At 41.7% G+C, this 23,396-nt stretch overlaps 1 protein-coding gene across 1 annotated transcript in view; it reads right to left on the bottom strand.

The window, feature by feature from the left end:
• Nucleotides 1–1,156: 1,156 nt before the first annotated feature.
• The window catches only part of LOC131237208 (protein CHAPERONE-LIKE PROTEIN OF POR1, chloroplastic-like), a 63,926-nt gene continuing 41,686 nt past the window's right edge, over nucleotides 1,157–23,396 (bottom strand). Inside the window, exons 3-4 of the mRNA XM_058234884.1 lie at nucleotides 1,894–1,970; nucleotides 1,157–1,653 (exon numbers count right to left, since the gene is read on the bottom strand). Coding sequence (XP_058090867.1) covers nucleotides 1,459–1,653; nucleotides 1,894–1,970 — 272 coding nt within the window. The 3' untranslated portion in view covers nucleotides 1,157–1,458. The remainder of the gene's footprint in view (nucleotides 1,654–1,893; nucleotides 1,971–23,396) is intronic.

Genomic DNA, 23,396 nt, shown 5'->3' on the forward strand with positions numbered 1-23,396 from the left:
TTGTTTTTTTTAATGAATGCATCATGTATAGTTTTATAATGAAACATATATGTATGTTGAAGCCCCTGTGTGTAAAGGCCATCGCATCTCCTTAAGTATTATTGAAAAACTCCATCATTTTCTCGTGTTTTTTTGAGTCCATAATATATCTTGAAGCCCCCATTAAATGAAAACTTAATATATATATACATTTTCTTTGCAATTATTTAATTCCTATATATATATATATATATATATATATATAGGAATTAAATAATTTCTCCAGATGGCCGGAATTGCACCCCAGCTTCCCGAAAGGTCCCATGTCTGGCTAAGAAGGATGACCATGACCAGGATGATTGACGAATGAGAATGGACGGTGTATTATCACTAGAAGACCTAGTTAACACAGTCACGAGCCTGTTCACTTGAATGACTGATTTCTATTTGTTTTTACGGGATCGAACCAATGTCTATGATCCTGCGATGCATGTGGGTTTGTCCCTCCATTTCCCCCTCACCCATATTCTATTATAAGCAGTGGCAAGTGGGTTTGTCCCTCCATTTCCCCCTCACCAACACCGATATTCTATTTGAAATTTCACATCGTTCGCTGAATCTCATATTTCTAGCCATTCACTAAAAGATCAAAACTCGATGGCCTATCCATGGTGGGAACATGAGATGATCCCTCTTGTGGGTCCCACATCCAGTGAGTGCTAGAAACCTAACTTAGTTAAAAGTTTTAGCACTGAAGATCTATCATGCACTAACCTACCTATTTTGGTCTTCCACAAACAACAGAACTTTAAACATGATGCATCCGTCCAACAATCCAGACCATTCATATGGGTCGACCAGGGCATGAATCTGTAAATTGGGAGGTGACATGAAAGTTTTATCTTTTGTAGCAGCTGGCATCACTGAAATATTTTGGTCTGCCTGCCCATAAAAATATCTTGTTTTGTAATGCCTCCTTACCGGAAAGCTGGAAATGCTTTCCACCCTATTTCAACCATTGGTTTAGAAGACAGTTGCATAAAGATGGCTGGAGCACTCTTTACAACCTCCCTTCTTCCAAAATTTAAAAGCGTTGAGCAGATGGAAAACATATTTCAAACCCCGTTTCACTCCATTTTCTACCCCCTGATGCAATAAATACTCTTGTATTAACTGCTTGAGCATTACGCTGGCTAGCTGGTCACTATGACTATCATTGATGAAGATTTCAGTCATAATTCATATGCTGAAAATACAGATAATGGGAAATCATCTATCCTTATATGCAAGATAAACATATGCCAATCCAGGCCCTCCAAATCATGAGCCCCATTTTGCATACACAGATAATCCCACACTACGGAAATGACAGTTAGGAAAATACACAGGCAGCAGCTGTAATGGTTTCATGACATACCTGAATCAACTTAGTTGGGAAGGTCATTTGGTAGTTGGGTGGTGCAACCCAAGCAAACAAACTCAACACATCACGAGCAACGGTGAGAAACAGCAAGACCATATAATCTGAGTTGGATCTCGAGCCTGAGTTTTTAAATTGCAACTCATAGAGTCTGCTTCATCCATATATGAGCCAGTTTTAAGTCGTCCACCATCTGTGAAGCCTTCAATAAAATGGGATAGAAGCTGTACATGTCCATTACATTTTCGAGTAACCTGTGAATGGTTTGCGTTATCAATTCTTTTATACAACACACCCTAAGGATATGGATGGCATGGCATGTGCCGAGAAGTTTAAATAACCTGATAATTACAGCTATCACATTTTCTTACATAATCAATTCTACTACTTCAGACCTATCTCAGATACAATGATACCAACAACTGTGAGAAGAGAATGAATTCGGTTACTACTGCAGCAGGTGAGTGTATGCCAAAAAATGGGACTATGTCTACCTGCAACCAATTCTCAACCACTGATCCCACTGCAGCACCCACAATGAGGCTACCGATAGTTAACAAAGCTGCTTTTCCTGCCAAGAAAGAGAAAAAAGAAAAGAAAAAAAAAAATGCTATTAAATATCTAGGAAATGCTGGAGACTACAGCGGGCCGTCAAAGCTATAAATGGGTCTAGAATTAGACACTGCTTGGGTTAGTCGTCAATAGAAATTGTTGTTAGTACTACGCCCGGGCATGTAGAAAAGGAATCAAGAGAAGATGGATCAAAATATATCACGTACAACATTGAGAGAGAAGAAAAGAGTTTTCGAGAAAATAGGGGAGTGAGGTTTGGACTTCACCCCATTGTCTATTTATATTAAGGTATTAATGAGTTTGAAAAGACAAAAATACCCCGTGGTAACAAAAGCAAAAATTCCACCTATGTCCTAAACAGGAATCCTAGTCAAATATAAAAAATGAATCAATCTAAAATCCTAAATAATGAGATGAAAGAAGAGCTAGGCCCATATCACCATCCAGGTTGGCCGTACAGCTGTACAGCCTACATCCACACATCCTTAGATGGATCATACAGCTATACGACCCATGTTGTGTATATTGACACAATCCATCCTGGATTTGGTCTTATTTTCTATAGCCATGTTTTTTTTTTTTTTTTAGGATGGGATGGTTATGATTGCAGAATAATAAGCAACCCATGGTGGTCCCTAGTAAATACAAAGTCATGGATCAAATTGTTGACTAGGCCTACTTTTGTGTAAATGATCTTGACCATCCATATTTAAAGGCCATTGATCAAATCGTTAGTATTTGTCAAATCATGTGATGTTTGCATGATAGCCCATAAAAAGTGTATTTGACCTAATTAACAGTTTGGATCAATGAATCAGACTGTTTGCATGTCCCGATGCAACTAGGATTCCCCTTGCTCAACTATGTGGTAGTCTCTATCTGTTGAATCAGAACCATAATAATAATAATAAAGTGAGTCTGAACCACCAGCACTGAAATCAGTAACTATATTCGTAGCTTGGCCTCATTCCACCCCTCTAGTTTCTAAATGAGGATGTTGTGATGGATGCGTGCAAAGATGAGGAAGGATAAAATTATAAATGAATGCATTTGAGGGAGCTTAGGAGTAGCAGCAACATGTAATAAGATGAGGGAAAGTAGACATGGATGGTTTGGTCATGTGTAACGAAACCGAGAACGACATCAGTTACGAGTGAGTTGGTGCAAGTTGAAGGCTTTAAAATGGGTATGAGAAGGCCCAAAAAGACATGAACGGAGGTAGAAAGAAACAACTGGATGACCTATAGTCTAACTAAAGTTATGGCCATTGATAAAGTAGAATGGTTGATAAGGATTCATGTAGCCAACCCCAATTATTTGGGATAAGGCGTAGATGATGATGATGATGAAAATCCCGGTCTCCCGCAAACTAGACAGCAGGAGACCTTAGATGCAAAAAAAAAAAAAGAAGGTTGGGGTGGGTTCAGGTCAGCCCTGCCATAATATCTATTTGAAATCCACTCTTGACCATCAGATGCATCAGCTCACGTGAGGCCCAAGGCCCCAAAATCAGCCACATCCATGATTTAAGTGGGCCACAGGAGTAGAAACAGTGGGCAGGGGGACACCACCATCCCAACTGTTTCACTTGGTGCAGTCCACAAAAATCATGGATGGGCCTAATTTTTGGGCTCCAAGCATAATTTTTCGTTAGGCAGCTGTTGGTTGGAGTGGATTTCACATAAACATCACGGTGGGCCTTGTAAAAAAATCAATGGTGGACATCCCTCTCCCAACTGTTTCATTTCATGTAGCCCACTTGAATCACGATTTTGCTTGATTTTTTAGCCCTATGGGTGACACACATATGAGAATTGCGCACGCACACGCATGTTAGTTTTGATTCATGGTAGGGAAAAGAAAAAGAAAAAAGAACGGGAGAAAAAGAGAGAGCTCTGCTCTCTTAACCTCTTATTTTTAAACATAGATTTATGGTGTCTGTAGGAGTATCAAAGACAATGTAAACCATGTGACATTTCCGACACTCCCCTTTAAGCTAGCATAGACCACACATGCCTAGTTTGCCTAAGATATCTCTGATTTGGTACCAACTGGAAGCCTTCATGAAGATGTTTGCTGATTGATCCTCTAAATGGACAAATGGTAAAGGGAATGATTCCATCATCACTTTTTGTCCAACAAAGTGACAACCAACTCCAATATGTTTGGAGTTCTCATGAAAGACTGCATTATTTGCGATATGAGCTCGGAAGTTGTATTTGACACTGCCTCGTACTTGACACTTGTAGATGATCAAGCAACTACACTTTGCTTCTTGCTTTTCCAAATTAGTGGATTTCCTCCTACACGTAGTACTCAAGTTTTGAGCCCAGCTTTCCTATTATAAAAGGTACGATAGCCACTTATCATCTCCTATCATCAGATGAACTAGCCCAATCAACATCATAAAAATCACTAATGTTCAGATGACCATGATTGTAGTATAAGCATTTCCTGGGAGTAGAGTTTAGATGCCAAAGAATTACACAATGTACTGTCAACATGAGTACAAGAAGCATTGACTACCTACACTAACTGTATAAGCGATATCTAGCTGAGTGATAATTGAGTAAATTAGTCTCCCCCAAGTCTCTGGTAAATACCAGGATCACTGAGCAACACTGACCTCTCCTCATGAAGATGGAGATCGACTTCAATAAGAGATTCTAGAGCTCTTGCATTCAATAAGCATGAGTCAGTAAGGAGATTAAGAATGAACTTTGAGAAATTAATCTGCCTTGTTTAGATCCAACAAATAACCCCAAGATAAATCACTCAATTCGGTATAGGCAGCCCTTTCAACTTCAACAGAAGTAGAATATATTTTCCTTGGGGGTCTTCCAACTATGTTTCAACATAACATCTCCTACGTATGATGTATCCATCCACAATGAGTACAATATATCGTCTTTTACATCATTTGAGAAATAACCATGATCACATCCTACGACACCATTCGGCCGCGGCAACATCACATGTAATCACTACGGTTACCTAATCCAAGAGTAGACTGCCATGTCCTGATGACCCTAAAATCTGCTACCATCACCTCTTACTCCAACATCACAACCACAAGGCCCTACAAGTTCAAGAGCTGATTGTTCAGGGATGATATTATATTCTGACAACATTATATTTCGATGGCTCTCTTTCCATTGAAAGTAACTCCCTAAGGATGCACTAGGCTCTCTGTTGAGAATCCAAGCATGAATTATTCTGAATTAAGGCATCCTAACAGATCAAATATTTGTTGTTCTTCAATGTTAATTCTTATGTTCTGTATCACAACATTGCTTGATGGCATGATGGTGACTCAGTTTAAGGCACATTCCACAGAGATGTGCAATAATTCCCCATCGGCTTATCACCTTTCTAAAAATGAACAATCTCTCTGGCCAGTTGAAATACACCAGCAACATTTCTTTTCTGACAATAGGAGGCTGCAATAGAATCCCAGATTTCTTCAGCAGTATTTCAATGCATGAACGCCTTATTTCAGGCTTCAGACATAACTGTCATATTAGCTGCCTCTCGGTCACTGAATGATGGATCATCAGCTTTAATCTCAGCAACTTTGACCTGTAAAACTGGGTGTTTCAGGAGAGAGAGAGAGAGAGATAGACTTTGGGCTCTTGACTGCTCTCTCAACCAGGGAGCTCACCCAGTCATCAACCGTGGGAAGGAGCCTTTGGTGGTCAGCCCTGTCCCTGAGCCGGCTACTAGAGGTGGCTGGACTGTGGTCTATAGGTGGTGACCTCCAGTGAAGAAGAAGAAATCCCAGTTGTCGTCCCTTCTAGAATTCTCCATTCTCTTCGTTACCAACATCCTGGAAGACTGGAACGAGTACCAGCTTACCAGTCTTTAGGAAGGCAGGGGTGGTGAAGGAGGTGCTCATCCCAAAGAAGAAAGGAACTCCTTCCAATCGTGTCTTTGCCTTCGTGCACATGGAGTCTGCTCATGCCATCGCCACCCTCCATCCATTTGGCCTTGGTGGCAGAAAGATCTCCATTCAAATTGCTTGGTATGGTCCAGAAACCATCAATAAAGACCCAGGTGAGAGAGAAACAGAGGTAAGTGGTTCTAGACCCTCCACCCCTAAGGCAGTTAGCCTCCCAAAGAACATGAGTGGAGGCAAGACGGTTTTCAGTCGATCATTCAAAGACGCAGTGGCTGGAGTCTCCATTGATGTCCCTCTAGCCATGGATGCTAGTCTCTGAGAAGCGGCCACAAAGTCACAAGGTCCTCAGATCTAGAAAGTTCAGAATCCGGTCCTAAGATCATAGTTAGCCGCTCGGTAGTGGAGGATGCTACTTCTAGCCTCTAATGGAGTCTCGCTGCCAAAACCAGGAAGGGAGCCTCCCTCATTAAGATTTACGTTTGGTTAGAAGCTTGTTATAACCTTAAGGAAGGCGACTTCGCCCTTAAGCCTTTGGGAGAGGATGAGATCCTCAATCTTAGGCTGAGAGAACATTGATCGTGTCCTAAATGGCGGGGGCCCTCTTCAACAATGGCCTAGTGGTCTCTCTGTGCAAATGGGATGAGATGCCCATCTTCAGTTCTGAGGACTCCTGGTTAAATTCTAGGGCATTCCTTTAGAGTTGTGGAGTCGAGAATTCTTTCTGGCTTTTAGCTCTTACATCGGCGTGGTTTTGTCCTTCCATTCTAATATGGTAAGTGGTTGGGAGCTCTAGGCAATCTGCATCCTCATCAGGAAGAAGAGGCTCTTCTTCAACCCCTTACAAATTCTCGTCTCTATTGGGATGGCTCACATGGAGCTCAAGGTGAGGTAGGAGGCTTCGAGGGTTGATTTCAGCAGATTCAGCCTCAATTTATTTATTTATTTTTATTTTTATTTTTGTGAGTTGCGGCTAGCAGAGACGGAGTACCACCTTGCAGTTGCTTCAATGGAGCACCAAATAATTTTCTGACGATAGATGGAGACTTGGCCTTCCTCGATGGCGTTGGTTCTCTAGAGACGCGTGGCCCCTTGTCATAGTCTACCAAGCTCGCCGACGTCAGCCATGTTAATTGCTCAGAAAAGGGTGTTAGTCCGGTCAATCCACGGTGACATGTGGCCTTCTCTCATTGCCCCTCAATCCTTTCGATGCATCATTCGTTGATGACTCTAACAACAACGCCAGTGATGACTCTAACTACGTCAGTAGGGGGTCCTCCGAGGCAACATGTGGCTTGTCAGTTGTCACCGCCGCCCCTTGAGACAGTCGGCATTCTCTGCATTACCATCTCATGCTTACGACTCTGACGTCGATGTTAGTGATGGCTCCATCACCATCAAAGGGTGGCCTTTGTGGCGATGCATGGCCTGACCTCGTCAATTCCCAATCTAGATAACGTCACTTGCCTTAATATCTTTCAAACCTTTGACCCCTCCCATCCTACCCTTGCGACACTTGTCCCCTTTCTTAATAACCCCGCTGCTAGAGACAGAGAGCTTCCTTCCCATTTTAGGAGTGACGCCCTCAAGCATGCTACTACAACTTTTCCTTTCCCTACCCTTTCTCTATCTTTGGAAGACCAATCTAAGACTTTACTCCTCCATGGGTTTGATTCTCCTTGCCTTAGCTTAATCTGCTCACTTCCATGCCACCCACCCTGCTACCAGAGATAGAAAGACAGAGAGCTACTGATGAGGACATCCAAGCACCATACCAGAGGAGGGCTAAGCCAATCTCCTAATGGCTATACGACCATTACATGGGGCCCACTTGGCCCAATTCACATTCCTAGCCATGTTGAAGACCCAACATACATGTCCATGCATCTTTGAACACCCCACACTGGGAAGATGCACATGGGCTGCATATAAGAGCTTGATGGACACGATGATCGGACTGTTAGATCATCATCATTGGACATCTTTATCGTGGACTCCCATGGGCTATGAAATAGTTTAGTCGTTCAGATTATTTACATACTTTGTTATTTTTTATATAACTTGTATATGTGTTGACATTAGGAAGTTAGGAACAACTTTTAATTTATTAGGCATCTTTATGTTGAAAATCTTAACTGAGAGCACCTTTTTGTAAAAGTTTTTTTCTGAGACTATAAAAGAGAAAAGGAGGTGTGTGGAGCCCTCATGCCATTATTTTGAAAAAAAAAAAAGTTGTGTTTTCTATTCTTCATGTGATTTGAAAAATACTCCATGTGATTTGAATCTTGGGTGTGGTGTAATTCCATTCCCCATTCAACGGATGTGCGAGGCTTCCATCTATCATCTTCCTTCTCTCTTCGTTTCTATCCAAAAGGAAGTATTTTTCAAAAAACTTCATCTCTCTTCTTCCCTTCCTATCCAAATCATCTCTCTCTCTTCTTTTCTTTTTTCTTTTTTTCAACTTTTCATCATCCAACTTCAACCCCAATTGAAAATAACCATTTAGGACGCCAAAATCCCTAACTTCCCTTCATCCAAAACCTTAATTCCCCTATACCAATACCTAAATCCATCAATCCCCTTAACCAATTCATCTAATTTATTCCTAATTTTATCTTTTCCCCAAATTCTAAAAAACCCTAATTCTAAAATTTCCAATTCCCATGAACCTTAAATTTTCAAATTTCATTTTTTCCCTTCCTAACCCTAATCACAGAACCTACAAGTCAATCCCTTGAGTGTAGAACGTGTTTATGCTAAATTAAAAGTTTTGTCCTTCCATCGAGCCTAATTTTAATTGATTTATGTGATTTCTTAGCATGCAGGCATGTGATTTAGGTTAAATCATATTTTATTTCCTATTATTTACTCTTAATTACGTGGTGGGTTAGCATCTTTTGTTAATTTAATTACTTTATGGACTTTTTCATAATCCCAATGTTGCATGCTAGGATTAAATCATGTGTCCTACATTAGCTACCCTACTGCCAGAGACAGAGAACTACCCTGCTAGTAGAGGTAGAGAGCTTCCTTCCCTTTTTACATGCAGCACCCTCGAGACTGCTGTTGTAGCTTTTCCTTTCTCTATCTTTGGAAGCCCCATCTAAGACTTTACCCTTCCATGGGTCTAATTCTCATTGCCTTCTTGTGACTTTCACCTTCTCTGTTTTGGACTCGAACCTATCTTTCAAACCTCCATTCATAAATTTGAGTACCTTGGCCCCTCCTACGTTGGGAGTGGGTTTTGGCACCTCACCCTTCCCTTCATGAGCAAGATGTCTCTCCCTTCCTAAAGGTTCCCTTCCTGGTGGACGCCTCTTCCTCAAATATCCTAGATGTCTCCCCCTTTTAGGTTGTGGACTCCATTTCGGAAGGGTCCATTTCTTCTCTTCAAAACATTGTCCTCCCCTCTTTGGCTTGTGACATCTCGATCTTGTCACAATGTAAGGACACCTACATCCAGTTCAAGAAGCTTGTTGGCATCTCCTTTGGCGAATAGGATAATGATTATGTAGCCCTTTTTCAATTTGTTGAAGTGATAGGTGCTAGGAGCGCTCCAGAGCAAAAAAAAAAAAATCTCAAAAAAACCCCAAGGCCTAGAGAGAGCTAGGCAGTCTTGAATCCTCGATCAACCATGATGTGAGTTCTTGCTCTAGAAGTGCTAAAAAGGGTATAAGGGCTACACCGGTTTCCCAATGAAGCCCATCTCCCAAAATGTTTGAGGCCTTGGTTGTCGGCAAAAAAGGGCCCAAGTCAAGGATATATGTCGTCAATTCAAGGCGTAGTTTATTGCCCTTCGGGAAAGTAAGATTCAGGTTGTTAATCAGTCTCTGATGGACTTTATTTGGGGAGTCCTCTTCAGAGACTGGGTGACGCTCGATGCGAAGGGGTCAACTAGTAATATTTTGGTGGCCTAGGATAATAGGCTGTGGGTCAAAGAGGATGCTTGGATAAGGGCTTCCTCTGCCTTTGTGGTCTTGAAAAGCCTTTCCTCTAGTTTTAGATGAATGGTCTTGGTGGTCTATGACCCTTACAGAGTGTCCCTGAGCACCTCCTCTAGGAAGATCTCAATGCTATTAGGGCCAGATGGTTGTGGCCTTGGTGCTTTGGAGGAGATTTCAATGTTACCCGGTTTACCTTCAAGAATTCGACTGATGGCCGTTTTTCAAAAAAGCACGAAGCTCTTCCTTGAATGGGTTGGCAAGAATGGGCTTGTGGACCTTTCGTTCTCGGATGTGAAGTTTACATGGTTGAATGGCCAATGTCCCCCAATTCTCTCTCACCTCGATAGATTATGTGTTTCCTATGATTCGTTGGAATCCTTCCTAATTGTTTCGCAACTAGGCCTGCCTCACCCAATTTCCAATCATTGACTGATTTTGTTGAGGATAGTTGGGGTCATGAGCCTTTCATATTTGAGCTATCATGGCTTGAAATAGAAGGTTTCTCTTCTATGATTAGTAACTGGTGGAACTACTTTTTCATTTCAGGTCTCCCCTGAATCGTCCTTAGCTAGAACCTCAAGTTGCTATGTAAAAAATAAATAAATAAATAAATATATATATATATATATATATATATATATATATATATATATATAAAACTTTGTGTCCTGGAGAAAGGAAACCTTTGAGAGCAAGGATGCTAACGTTAACAAAATCCCCTCATCAATTTAGTCTTTGGATGTCAAGGAAGAAGGCAGCCCACTTTCTGAAGAAGAAAGTCTCAAGATCCCTTCTCCACTGACTACATGAGCAAAGTCATGCAAGAAGAGATAAAATAGAGGCACCATTCACATGTAGTTTGGCTCAAGGAGGGAGATAAGAGCACCCACTTCTTCCACGCATTGCTAGTGTGAGGGCTAGATGCAATAGAATAAGCAATATTTCTATCAATGGCAACAGTGAGGCGAACAAGCGTCTAGTCTGTGATCATATTGTATCCCTTTTTTAATGACGACTAGGTGTCCCCACCCCTTTTTAAGGTGAGACTAATCCCTGCAGATGCACACAATCACCCGCAAACCATGTGATCATATTGTATCCTTCGATAGCAATTTATTATCCTCTTATCGTTGGGATCCATCCCAAGTTAAATAACCTTGCTTTCCCTCAAATCTCTGCCAAGGAAGGCGGCCCTCAAATCCCCTTTCTTTAAGGAAATCAAGTTGGTTGTGTTCTCCCTCAACAGAGATAAAGTATAGCCAGTGTTCGTAATATTGATACTATCGGCCGATATTATCGTTATCGTAAGCCATCGATACGAAACCCCTCAGAAGTCTTTAAAAAAATAATAATAATAATAAAATCTTGAAAACCTGTGTATCGAGCGATATATCGCAAAATATTGCCAATATCGATGATATATCACACGATAATGCTTGATATTTCAGATTTTTGCTTGATTTTATACGCGATATCATAAGACCATAGACACCTACCACGACAGGCGACATCTCTTCTCATCCAGAAATTGCAATATATATATATATATATATATATATATATATATAGAGAGAGAGAGAGAGAGAGAGAGAGAGAGAGAGAGAGAAATATATATAGAAAAAATTTATCTTACCTTTGTGATCTGCTTGAGGTGGCTTTTGACTGGATTTGGTGGGCCGCAATCGACATCCCCGGATCATGTAAGAAAAACCCTAAGACTCTTTTTCGTTCGAAGATAATTATTCTAGAAGGAAATTGTATTTCCGCCAAGGATTATGGGATTTGGGTTGGGATTTGCCAAATAAAAATATTTTCGAAGAGATTTTTGGGAAATTTGGTTGGAATTTTCGATGGATTAGGGGTGTGGACTTGCGGCCGTCTTTGACAGAGAAGCTCTCTCTCTCTCTCTCTCTCTCTCTCTCTCTCTCTCTTTAAGTTGAAATTGGATTGCGTACTGAGTTACTCCGTACGCTTTTATCGTACCAAGTAAACTCACTTGGGCCGACCTTGAATGTATATGGACTATCCACGCCGTCCATCCGTTTTTCCCTCTAATTTAAGGGGTTGATCCAAAAATTGAAGCATATCGAAAGATCAATTGGATCATACCACAGGAAACAATGGGTATAATGATTTCCACCGTTGAAACCTTGTTAGGCCCCACAGTAATGTTTATTTGTCATCCAACATGTTCATGCGATCATAAAGACATGGATAAACGCTAAACACAAATATAAGCTTGATCCAAAACTTCTATGGCCCCTAAGAAATTTTCAACAGTAGATGTTCAAATCAACTGTTTCCTGTAGTGTGGTCCATTTGAACATTTTATATGATTCGTTTTTGGGCTCAAGCACTAAAAATTATCTAGGAAAATGGATGGACGGAGTGGATAAAATAAATAAATCAAGGTGGACCTCACAGCGTTTACTCAGTACGCTAAGTGTAGTGAGTTACTATGCAATCCACTTAGTGACCTCACTGTGTGGGGCCCATCTTGATGAGTGTGTTTAATATCCACACTACCAACCCGTTCTCTCAGATCATTTAAGGGTGTTATGATATAACTTAAGCATATCCAAATCTTGAGTGGACCACACCATTGGAAAAAGTTGTGAATCACCATTAAAAGCATTTTGTAGGCCACAAAAGTTTTGGGTCAATCTAATCTTTGAATTTTCCCTTCATTCAATTCTGGTTGATATTATCAACGGGTTGGATGACAAATAAACATTACGGATCTGCCTGCAGTGGGCCTTGGGAAGTTTTTAATGGTGAGCATTCAATCATCATTGTTTCATGTGGTGTGGTCCACCTGAGATTTGGATGTGCTTAATCATAAAGACTGTCCTAAATGGGTTGGAAAAACGAATGGACGGAGTGGATATACAACATCTAGCCAAAGTGGGCCCTACAATAAGGGTAACACTGACAGAGCTATTACCCAGGTAACACCCAATCCGCGCCCCTAAATTTGGTGCGACTCGACTGCACCAAAGACGATGCGGCCCTTACAGTGGGGCCCACCTTAATTATGTTTTGTATATCCATTCCATCCATCCATTTGGATAGATCATTTTAGGTCATGAGACAGAATGAGGCAAATCGAAAGTTCCAAGTGGACCCCACCACAGAAAACAATGGGGATAGAATGTCTACCATTAAAAATTTCGTGGGGCCGTACAAGTCTCGATCAAGCTGATACTCATGTTTTCCCTTCTTCCATATCTATTTGAACTTATGAACGGGTTGGATCTCAAATAAACATCATGGTGGTCCCCAGAAATAGTTTCAACAATGGACATCACTGTCCCCACTGTTTTCTGTGGTGGGGTCCACTTGAGCTTTGAATCGGCGTCATTATTTGAATCAAGCCCAAAAATCATCTCTCCGAATGGATGAACGGTGTGGATACAACACATACATCAAGGTGGGACCATGATGGCAAGGTCCCACTCACGTGGATGTTTCGCGTAGGCCGCGAATTGGGTACTACCCACACCAAGACGGGCATGGATCCACTGAGGTAGGTGGGATCCTTGATGTATGGGACCCACCTTGATGTATGTTCGTTACATCCACGCCGTCCATTGGTTTTTAAAACTCATTTTAGGGCATCATCCAAAAAATGAAGAAAATCCAAATCTCAGGTGCGACATAATACAAGAAACAGTGGTGATCGACCATTAAAAACTTCTCATGGGCCAAAAAAGTTTTGGATCAAGCTAATATTTGTGTGGTCTCTTCATCATGGCTTTTGTGACCTTATCAACAATTTGGATGGCAAATAAGCATTCCGTTGGCCCCCATGAAGTTTATAATGGTGACGATTCAATCAAGACGTTCCTATGGTCTGGTCCACCTAAGACTCGGTTCTGATTCATTTTTGGGATCAAGCCCTAAAATGAGTTGTAAAAATGTATGGACGATGTGGATGTAATACACATACATCAAAATGGGCCCCACAATTACGAATCTACAGACTTTAGTGGATCCGGGGATCCACCAAAACCAAGCCCGGACGCAGATTGCCTCCAGACTTGAGGTGGCTACTATACGGTGCTTTGTGGGCCCCACCATGATGCATGTGTTATATCCATATCACGAATATATTTTTTTCATATTATTTTACGCCATGATCCAAAAAATGAGGCAAATCCAAATCTCAAGTGGACCACATAACAAGAAAACGGTTGTGATTGAACGAACGCCATTAAAAACTTCCTAGGGCCCATTGTAATGTTTATTTGCCATCCAACTTGTTGATCAAGTCACAAAGACCTGGATGAAGTGAAAACACAAATATCAACTTCATCCAAAACTTTTGTGGCCCTAAGGAGTTTGTAACGGTGGGCGTTCAATTACACCACTATTTCTTGTGGTGTGGTCCACATGAGATTTGAATCTGCCTAATTTTTTGAATTATGGCATAAAATTATCTGGGAAAGAACAAAGTGGATTTAAAACATACATTATGGTGGGGCTATAGACCACCATCCAGTGGCTATTGACAACATCGGTAAGCAATTCGTGTCCACCAGGACCTAGCCAGAGACAGACGGTTTGTGGGGCTCATGGTGGGGCCCACCATGATGTTTGTGAGAAATTCACTCCGTTCATCCATTTTTCCAGAGCATATTAAGGCATAAGCCCAAAAATCAGGAAGATCCAAAGCTCAACTGGGCCACACAACATGAAACAGTGAGGATTAAACGTCCATCATGCCCATTGTTTCTTATGGTGTGGTCCACCTGAGAATTGGATTTGTTTTATTTGTGGTCCATGCCCTAAAATGAGTTGGCAAGAAGGTTTGAATATAATTGCATTAATTTAGTTAGACGACACAGCTTATGATGTAGGGACATGTGATGACCTAATCTTAGATGCATGTATAATCAGGTTAAAGAATGTTCAAATAAATACACTAATTAGCTAATCGTTTCCAGTCAAAGGAATTAGGTAAATTTCAAAACAAAGATGAGGTCATTCCGTCAAGATCATGCCCCTTAGCATAAAATTGCGTAAACAGTAAAAAGGGAAGACCTAGGGATACGAGGATATCCCAGATTTAGCATAAGTCAGTCCGCAATAAAGTTTGAATCTGATTCTACTGACCACCCGTCTCTCTTTTCCGTTCAAATTAGAAAGGGGATGGTTAGTCAGTAGAATCAGATCCAAACTTAACTGTGGACTGACTTATGCTAGATCTGGGATATCCTCATCAAGGTGTCCCATATCGGTATCGGTTGGTGTAACGGTGACCTCCAAAATCGATACGGATACGGGGTCATAATGGCGATACGGGGGCGTAACGGCCCTTAATGACGTAAAAAAAAATTTTTGCCAAAAAAATATAAAAAAATATGTATTAGATCCGGAATATTCTAAGCATTCCAAATATGCATTCATTTATAAATTGGAACATGTTTATGGTGGTGTAACGGTCCACTCTTTGGTGAAAAGCTATATCGGACTGTCTGATTAATTTTTGAACCAGGTAACCTGAATTTGACTACAAAATGTATATATTTAATTTTCTAAATATCTAATTTATATACTTAACAATTTAATATCTTTCTCCCAGTAGTTCTTTAAAAAAATGAAATTAAATTCAGGTAGATGGCGTTGCCAATTTCGGGCTGACTTGGAGGATCAATCTATGCCCCAAATTAGCCTCAAATTCATGCAATTTATTGTCATTATCCCACTTATGTATTAGTGGACATTTATTGGATAGTGAATCATGAAAAAAATCAAAAGGCCCTATTTTAAAAAATAAGAGTACACAAAATAACAATTAAAACTATTCAAATAATTTGATTTTGGCATTGTGAGTTAGCAATTGCAGTTTATAATTTAAATGGTAAATTTTAAGTTAATATATGTCTTTCGTACAATTTTTTAAGGGCTCAAATTAGGCGGTACTCGGATTGTGAAGTGTAGCACACATGTCAAAGTTTTTTGGGCCCCACCCATGATGAATGTGTTATGTATAAACCGTCCATTCATTTGATGAGATCGTCTTAAGGCTTAACATGAAAAATAATACTGATCTAATTATCAAGTGGACCACACTGCAAAAAGCAGTTGAGGATTGAACGTCTACCATTGAAAACTTTTTTGGGATCACAGAACTTTTAGATCAATATGAAATTTGTTTTTCCTCTTCATTCAGGTCTTTTTGACCTTATGAACAGATTGGATGGAAAATAAATGTTATGGTGGGCCTACGAATTGTTTAACGGTGAAAATCATCATCTCCGCTACTATTTTTGGTGTGGTCTAGACGATCTTTGGATACGATTAATTTTTTAGGTAATGCTCTAAAATAATATTTAAAAATAGATGAATGGTGTAAATATAATAAATACATAACTGTGGAGCCCATAAAACTTTGATCTCCTTTGAACCGTTCGTACAACTCGGAGCTCGAGGAGTGTCAGCGCTCGTCTCAGCGTGACACGTACCTACAGCAGCTTACGCCTGCAAAAAGAAAAAAAAAGGAGAGAGGGAAACCAAAAAGAAAAAAGAGGGAAAGAAGAGAAGAAAAAAGAGGGAAAGAGGGAAAGAGCAGAGAGAGAGAGAGAGAGAGAGAGAGAGAGAGAGAAGAAGAAGAAGGAGGAGGAGGAGGAGGCCGCAGCCGCAGCAGGGCTGTAGCAGGCCGAGAAGAGGAAGAAGAAGAAGAAGAAGAAGAAAGGGAAGAAGAAGAGGAAAAGAAAGGAAAAAGGTAAGGTTTTTTTCTTTTCTTTTTTTTCCAAGGCCCGTAACAGCTATTACGGGTCAGTAACGGCCGTTACGCCCGTAACAGCCGTTACATATACAAAAACGGGACTCGGCCGATACGGCCCCGTATCGCGTAACGAGTACCACCGTTACCGTTACGTATTGGCCGTAACGGCCGATACGCAACCGTTTTAGGACACCTTGATCCTCATATCCCTAGGTCCTCCCTTTTTAATGTTTACGCGATTTTATGTTAAGGGGCATGATCCTGACGGAATAACCTCATCTTTGTTTTAAAATTTACCTAATCCCTTTGACTGGAAACGGTTAGTTAATTGGTGTATTTATTTGAACATTCTTTAACCTAATTATACATACATCTATGATTAGGTCATCACGTCCCTGCATCAAATTTGGTATCAAAGAACAGTTTTAGCGTAGGTCAGTTTATTGTCAATCTGTCTTTGTAGTGAAAATTTTCTACAGAAACCTTTTACCCAAAATTTAAAAAATCATTTGGGTTTCAAGTGGTACACAAGCTAGATGTCTATACTTGATATCAGTGAATCCAATAAACGATCGTAAAGATTTCAATAAGTGAGTATCGATCCTCAATTGGTGATTTCAATCTCTTTTATCTCAAGATATTCAGTCATTAATACTATTAAAAATAAAAAATAAAAATTGAACAACAAGATTTTAAGCAACAATTTATGCATGTTCAGTCTCTTCTAGCTCGACCCGGGTGACTGGCTCTGTGAAGGGGACAAATTTTGTTGAGTTTAGTCAGCCCTTTTTCCTAGGTTTTTTTTTAATCCCCATATAGATCTAGGCCATATAGGGTAGTTGTATTGCATTGGTATCATTGTTTTTACCCTTTCTCGCACATAGATCTAGGACCATTCACTCATCATTCCTAGTGTATGCCCATGCGCACTGGTCATGGGTTCGGTCTCCATTACACCATGGACTCCGATCAATTTACCAAGGCTATGGAGGGCCTAACTAAGAGAATAGATCAACAGTTTCAAACCTTAAGGGATAATATAGCACAGTAGTTTGCGCATCAGGATGGTAGGTTCATGCGTCTAGAGGAGAGAATGGTGCGTTTAGAGGCTGGTATTCCAACCACCACTGTAGGTGGAGCCCAGGCGACCCCCGACACTGGGGTTGTCAATCAGTCCCAAGTTGTGGGTCGTGATCCGCCTAGGGATGGTTTGGGCGCAGACCAGGCCCGTGAGCCTGACAACAAACACGATGGGGTGTATGCATTACCACCCGCGCACAATCATAATCCTGTTCTTCCCGCCCAATGGGAGGGCCATGATGGGGTGCGTCGTCAACACCCCCAGAGAAATTATGAGCACAAGGACCCTGTTTCTATGGTCATGAAGGGCATCAAGGTTGATGCCCCCAGTTTTGATGAGAGATTGGACCCCAAAGTTTTCTCCGATTGAAGAAATGTGGAGCGTCGCCGTGAGCGATCTAGAGAGGAGCAAGTTCTCTTTTGGATTGAGATGAAAGAGTTGTTGCAAGAGAACTATGTTCCCCTTTCTTACAAGCAAAGGTCGTTGGATCAATAGCACATTTTGCATCAAGGATCCATGACAATGACAGAATACATCGCCAAGTTCGATGAATATTGGATGAGGTGCGATGTGGATGAGGACCCCGTTGTGGTTCTCTCTCGTTTCCGAATGGGCCTCAGGCCCAAGCTTCAGCGGGAGCTCACGCTTCACATGGTCACCGGTCTGGAATATGCTTACCAGGTGGTGCATGAACTGGAGCACTATGTGCGCCAGTCCAATGTGAGGGGGATTGATTTTCGACCTAGCCTAGAGTAGCTCCGCAAGGAGCGAGACCCCAGGTCGGAATTCAACCCAGAGCTCAACCTGGTACCCAACTAGTTAACAGAAATCGAAGTAATAATATGGCTGGACCAATTACTAGGCCCACGATGTCAGGGCAGTGCTACCGCTGTGGTGGCATAGGTCACATCGCTGCTGAGTGTTCAAATAAGGGTGGGCACATTACCTTTGTTTCCGACCACCCCATAGAAGTAGCAGATAAAGTTGATGGTAACCAAGATGATGAGGAGATCGTTATCCCCTCCCTTGACCCGGCTAGTGATGCCGATGATGATACTGTGGAGACTATCCTACTTGCAGTGGTAAGGTGCGCCTTGACTCGGATGAAGGAAAGCGAAGATTGGCGCAGAACCACAATTTTCCACACTTACACCAAGTGCGGAGAAAAGAGCTGCAAAGTGATCATAGACAACGGAAGTTGTGAGAATGTAGTTTCCCCAATTACTTTGAGTCGCCTGGGGTTGAAGCCAGTCCCTCACCCCAACCCATACAGAGTTTCTTGGGTGGATGCAAAATCCCTCCCTGTGACCCAGCGATGCCTTGTTCCGATTGAGTTTGGACCATACAAGGACAAGTTGTGGTGTGATGTGGTCACGATGGACGTTGGTCATATCATCTTGGGAAGGCCATGGCTCTATGACAAAGATGTCACAATATTCGAGCGTACGAATAATTGTGTATTTAAGCATGAAGAAAAAAAACTTGTCTTGAGCTCGCTCCCTCCTAAATCATCAACAGGAGAAAAAAATGTTGCGTCCCCAGGCGGTCCTAAGAGTCAAAGGGCGCCTCGGTCGAAGTCTCTCCACATCATATATGCTAAGGAGTTTGAGAGAGAGACCAAGGCGGGGACTAGTGTATAGCCTACTGGCTGGGGAGAGTACACCTAAGTTTGCTATGGGGATACCCCAGGAGGCTTGTCTAGTCCTAGAGGAGTTTCAGGATGTCTTCCCTGAGGAACTTCCAGACGAGCTTCCACCAATGCGAGACATTCAGCATGTGATAGATCTCATCCCAGGGGTGACCCTACCAAACCTCCCTCACTATAGAATGAACCCCACCGAGCATGCCGAGTTGAAGAGGCAGGTGGATGAATTGCTTAAAAACGAATTCATTCATGAGAGTCTGAGCCCGTGCACCGAGCTCGCGCTTCTTACGCCCAAGAAAGACGGCACGTGGCACATGTGTGTTGATAGTATAACCATAAATAAGATCACTGTCAAGTATCGGTTTCTCATCTCGAGGCTTAATGAAATGCTTGACATGATGGCCACATCTACTATCTTTTCAAAAATTGACCTTAAGAGTGGTTATCGCCAAATTCATGTTCGCTAGGGAGATGAATAGAAAACTGCCTTCAAGACGAAGGACAGGCTGTATGAGTGGCTAGTTATGCCCTTCGGGTTAACCGATGCCCCAAGTACGTTTATGATGGTGATGACCCAGGTGTTGCAACCCTTTATGGGCAAATTTTTAGTTGTGTACCTTGATAATATCCTCATCTATAGTACGTCCCCTAGCCAGCACATCGAGTACTTGAGGTAGGTCTGCAACGCCTTGTGGGTAGAAAAGCTTTATGCGAACCTCAAGAAATGTTCCTTCTTGACCTCCCGTGTTATCTTCATAGGGTTCATTGTATCGCCATAGGGTATGTTTGCAGACCCTGAGAAAGTCAAGGCCATTGTCAATTGGCCTGAGCCGCGTACCATACACGACGTGAGAAGCTTTCACGACCTAGCTACGTTCTATCGGCGGTTCATCTGTGGATTTAGCTCAATTATGGCTCCCATCACAGATTGCATACGAAAAGGGGAGTTTCAATGGATTAAAGCCGTGGCACGGGCTTTCTCGGAAATTAAGAAGAAGATAACGAAAGCGTCATTCATGTGTCCACCCAACTTTACCAAAGCCTTTGAGGTAGCATGTGACACGTCAGGAATTGCCATAGGCGGAGTATTAAGCCAAGAGGAACATCCTATGCCCTTTTTCAGTGAGAAGTTGAATGAGGCTAAACAACGCTACTCCACTTATGCCAAAGAGTTCTATGCGGTTGTGCAATCATTGCACCATTGGTGACATTATCTATTACTGCAAGAATTCGTCCTGTTCTCTGATCATGAGGCCTTGAAATACTTGAGCTCTCAAAAGAAGTTGAGCCCTAGGCATGCCAAGTGGGCACAATTTCTTCAAAAGTACACATTTGTGCTTAAGCACAAGGTGGGAAAAGAGAATAAGGTTGTTGACGCGCTTAACCATCTTATCATGATGCTGCGGTCCATGAGTATTGAAGTTACAAGCTTTGAGCAACTCAAGGGTGAATACTCAAACTGTCCTGATTTTGGGATCATTTATGCATCATTGTCTGGTGACCCCCCCTCGAGGAGTGCGGAGTTCGTCCTTACATATAGATATCTTTTTAGAAGGGACAAGCTCTGTATCTCGCGAACATCCCTCCACGGTTTTCTAATATGAGTTGCATGCTGGAGGGATGGTAGGTCACTTTGGTAAAACAGTTGCCCTTGTGTCTAATCGTTTCTATTGGCCTAATATCTAGTGAGATGTGGCTAAGATTGTAGAGTAGTGTCGGACATGTCAACTGGCGAAGCAAAGGAAGAAAAATACAAGTTTATATACTCCTTTGCTAGTTCCACATGCCCTGTGGCAAGATGTCAGTATGAACTTCGTGCTTGGGCTTCCTAAGACTATTCGTACGCACGACTCCATACTCGTGGTTGTTGATCGATTTTCTAAGATGGCCCATTTCCTACCCAGTTATAAGACCTCAGATGCCTCCCACGTTGCTATGTCATTCTTTCAAGAGGTTATGTGACTCCATGGAGTACCTAGATCCATCGTGTCTAACAGAGATACTAAGTTCACTAGTTATTTTTGGAAGACTTTCTAGCATTTTTTAGGTACGAGGCTCCATTTTTCTTCAGCATATCATCCCCAGTCAGATGGTCAAACAGAGGCAGTGAACCGTAGCCTAGGGAGTTTGTTAAGATGTCTGGTTGGAGACCACCACAAGACCTGGGACACTGTTCTTCCCACAGAAGAGTTCGCATATATTCTTCAATGAACAGGTCCACAAGAATGAGCCCGTTTGAAATTGTTTCAGGTCTTAGACCCTGAACCCCCATAGATTTGATTCCCATGGCTACCCCATAACGTCCTTCAGAGTTAAGAGAGCCATTTGCCCAACATATACAAACATTACATAATGAGATCAGGAGGAAGATTAATTCAAGTAATGAACATTATAAACTTTCTGCTGACACTCACAAGAGATTTAGGGAATTTCAACTTGAAGATAACGTCATGGTTCATATTAGGTCTGATTGGTTTCCACCTGGATCCGTGAAGAAGCTTCATGCCTGTAACATAGGCCCATATAAAATTGTGAAAAGGTTGGGGTCTAATGCTTATGTTGTTGATATCCCTGCTACCATGAGCATCAGTTCCACACTTAATGTGGAAGATCTAGTTCCCTTTCACGAGCCATTACCTATATCCACTAGTTCCCTTGTTTCTTCCCAAACCCTCCCTATATATGGACCTTGGCCACAGCCTGATCTTCCTATACCCATCTTACCTTCTCTTCCACCTGCACCAAGAAGAGACGAGATAGAGGAAATTTTGGACTCTGAGGCGGTTTCCACTCGCTCCAAAGGTTTTTAGAAATTCCTAGTCAAATGGAGGAACAGGCCTACTATAGATAACTCTTGGATCACAGAGGCAGAGCTACAGTGCATCGACCCCGGTTTGCTTGAAGATACAAGAGTTCACTTTCGCTAGTGGTGAATTCTTCCTACCCGGGGAGAATTGATGCTGACATCAGTGGTGCACTCTTTACAGTGTACCAGAGGAGGAGGCGTCACCGACAGAGTACCGAAGTGGAGGAGTTGATGTGGATGGATGTTGGGTCCATCGGACCCATTTTTTGATGCGCTACGAGTGCAGGAGCGGCATGATTGCATCCCAACCATAGATCCATGGGTCGGATTTCGCACCCTACCACACGGGTGTTTTAATTTTGGACGTTTTTTGTTCTTTTCCTTATTTCAGGAGCTTTATCGCACTTTCCTTACTTTTCGTCTTTTTTTGTTTTTTCTTGTTTTCAGGGGCTTTAGTGCGCTTTTACTTTTTGCATAGTTTATGTATACGTTGTGAGAAACCCTATTTTCATTATTATTGAATGCATAGAAATTCGTCGCTTTTCTTCCTCTTTATTCAAGAGATTAGGATTTCAAGATTGGCCCTTAGGTATAGAGGATTCCACCTCGATTTCAGGTTTCCTTCTTTCTAGATCTTCGAGGTGCAGGAAAAGGTAAGAATCATCCTCCGTTCTTCACCCCTTTCGTTCCTCTCTAGAGACCCCCTTTCTAGTTTGAATGGAAAGAGGGATGGTTAGTCAGTAGAATCAGATCCAAACTTGACTGTGGACTAACTTATGCTAGATCTGGGATATCCTCATATCCCTAGGTCCTTCCTTTTTACTGTTTACGAGATTTTATGCTAAGGGGCATGATCCTGACGGAATGACCTCATCTTTGTTTTGAAATTTACCTAATCCCTTTGACTGGAAACGGTTAGTTAATTGGTGTATTTATTTGAACATTCTTTAACCTGATTATACATGCATCTAGGATTAGGTCATCACATGTCCTTGTATCAGCTTAGGACCCTATACAAAGGAAACCTATTATGTGCGCTTTTTTTTTGAGATGTTATAATTTAAAAGTGTGTATTAAGGTCTTTTTTAACAATCCCTGAAGTTTCATTGAAAAATTTAACCATTTTCCCAATGTTTCCCCATGCTTCCCAAAAAGTGCGATAAATTATGCGATACAAACGATATATCCTGTGCGATAATCGATACGTATATGTATTCCAAGGGTGTGATACATAGCACGATACCGATATTTCGAACACCGAGTCCAGGATCCTTATGGGTTCCCCTTGGCTTTCTTCCAAGTCTTCTAAGATGTGATCTAATC

The sequence above is a fragment of the Magnolia sinica genome, chromosome 2, assembly GCF_029962835.1.
Source record: "Magnolia sinica isolate HGM2019 chromosome 2, MsV1, whole genome shotgun sequence".
Lineage (NCBI taxonomy): Eukaryota > Viridiplantae > Streptophyta > Magnoliopsida > Magnoliales > Magnoliaceae > Magnolia > Magnolia sinica.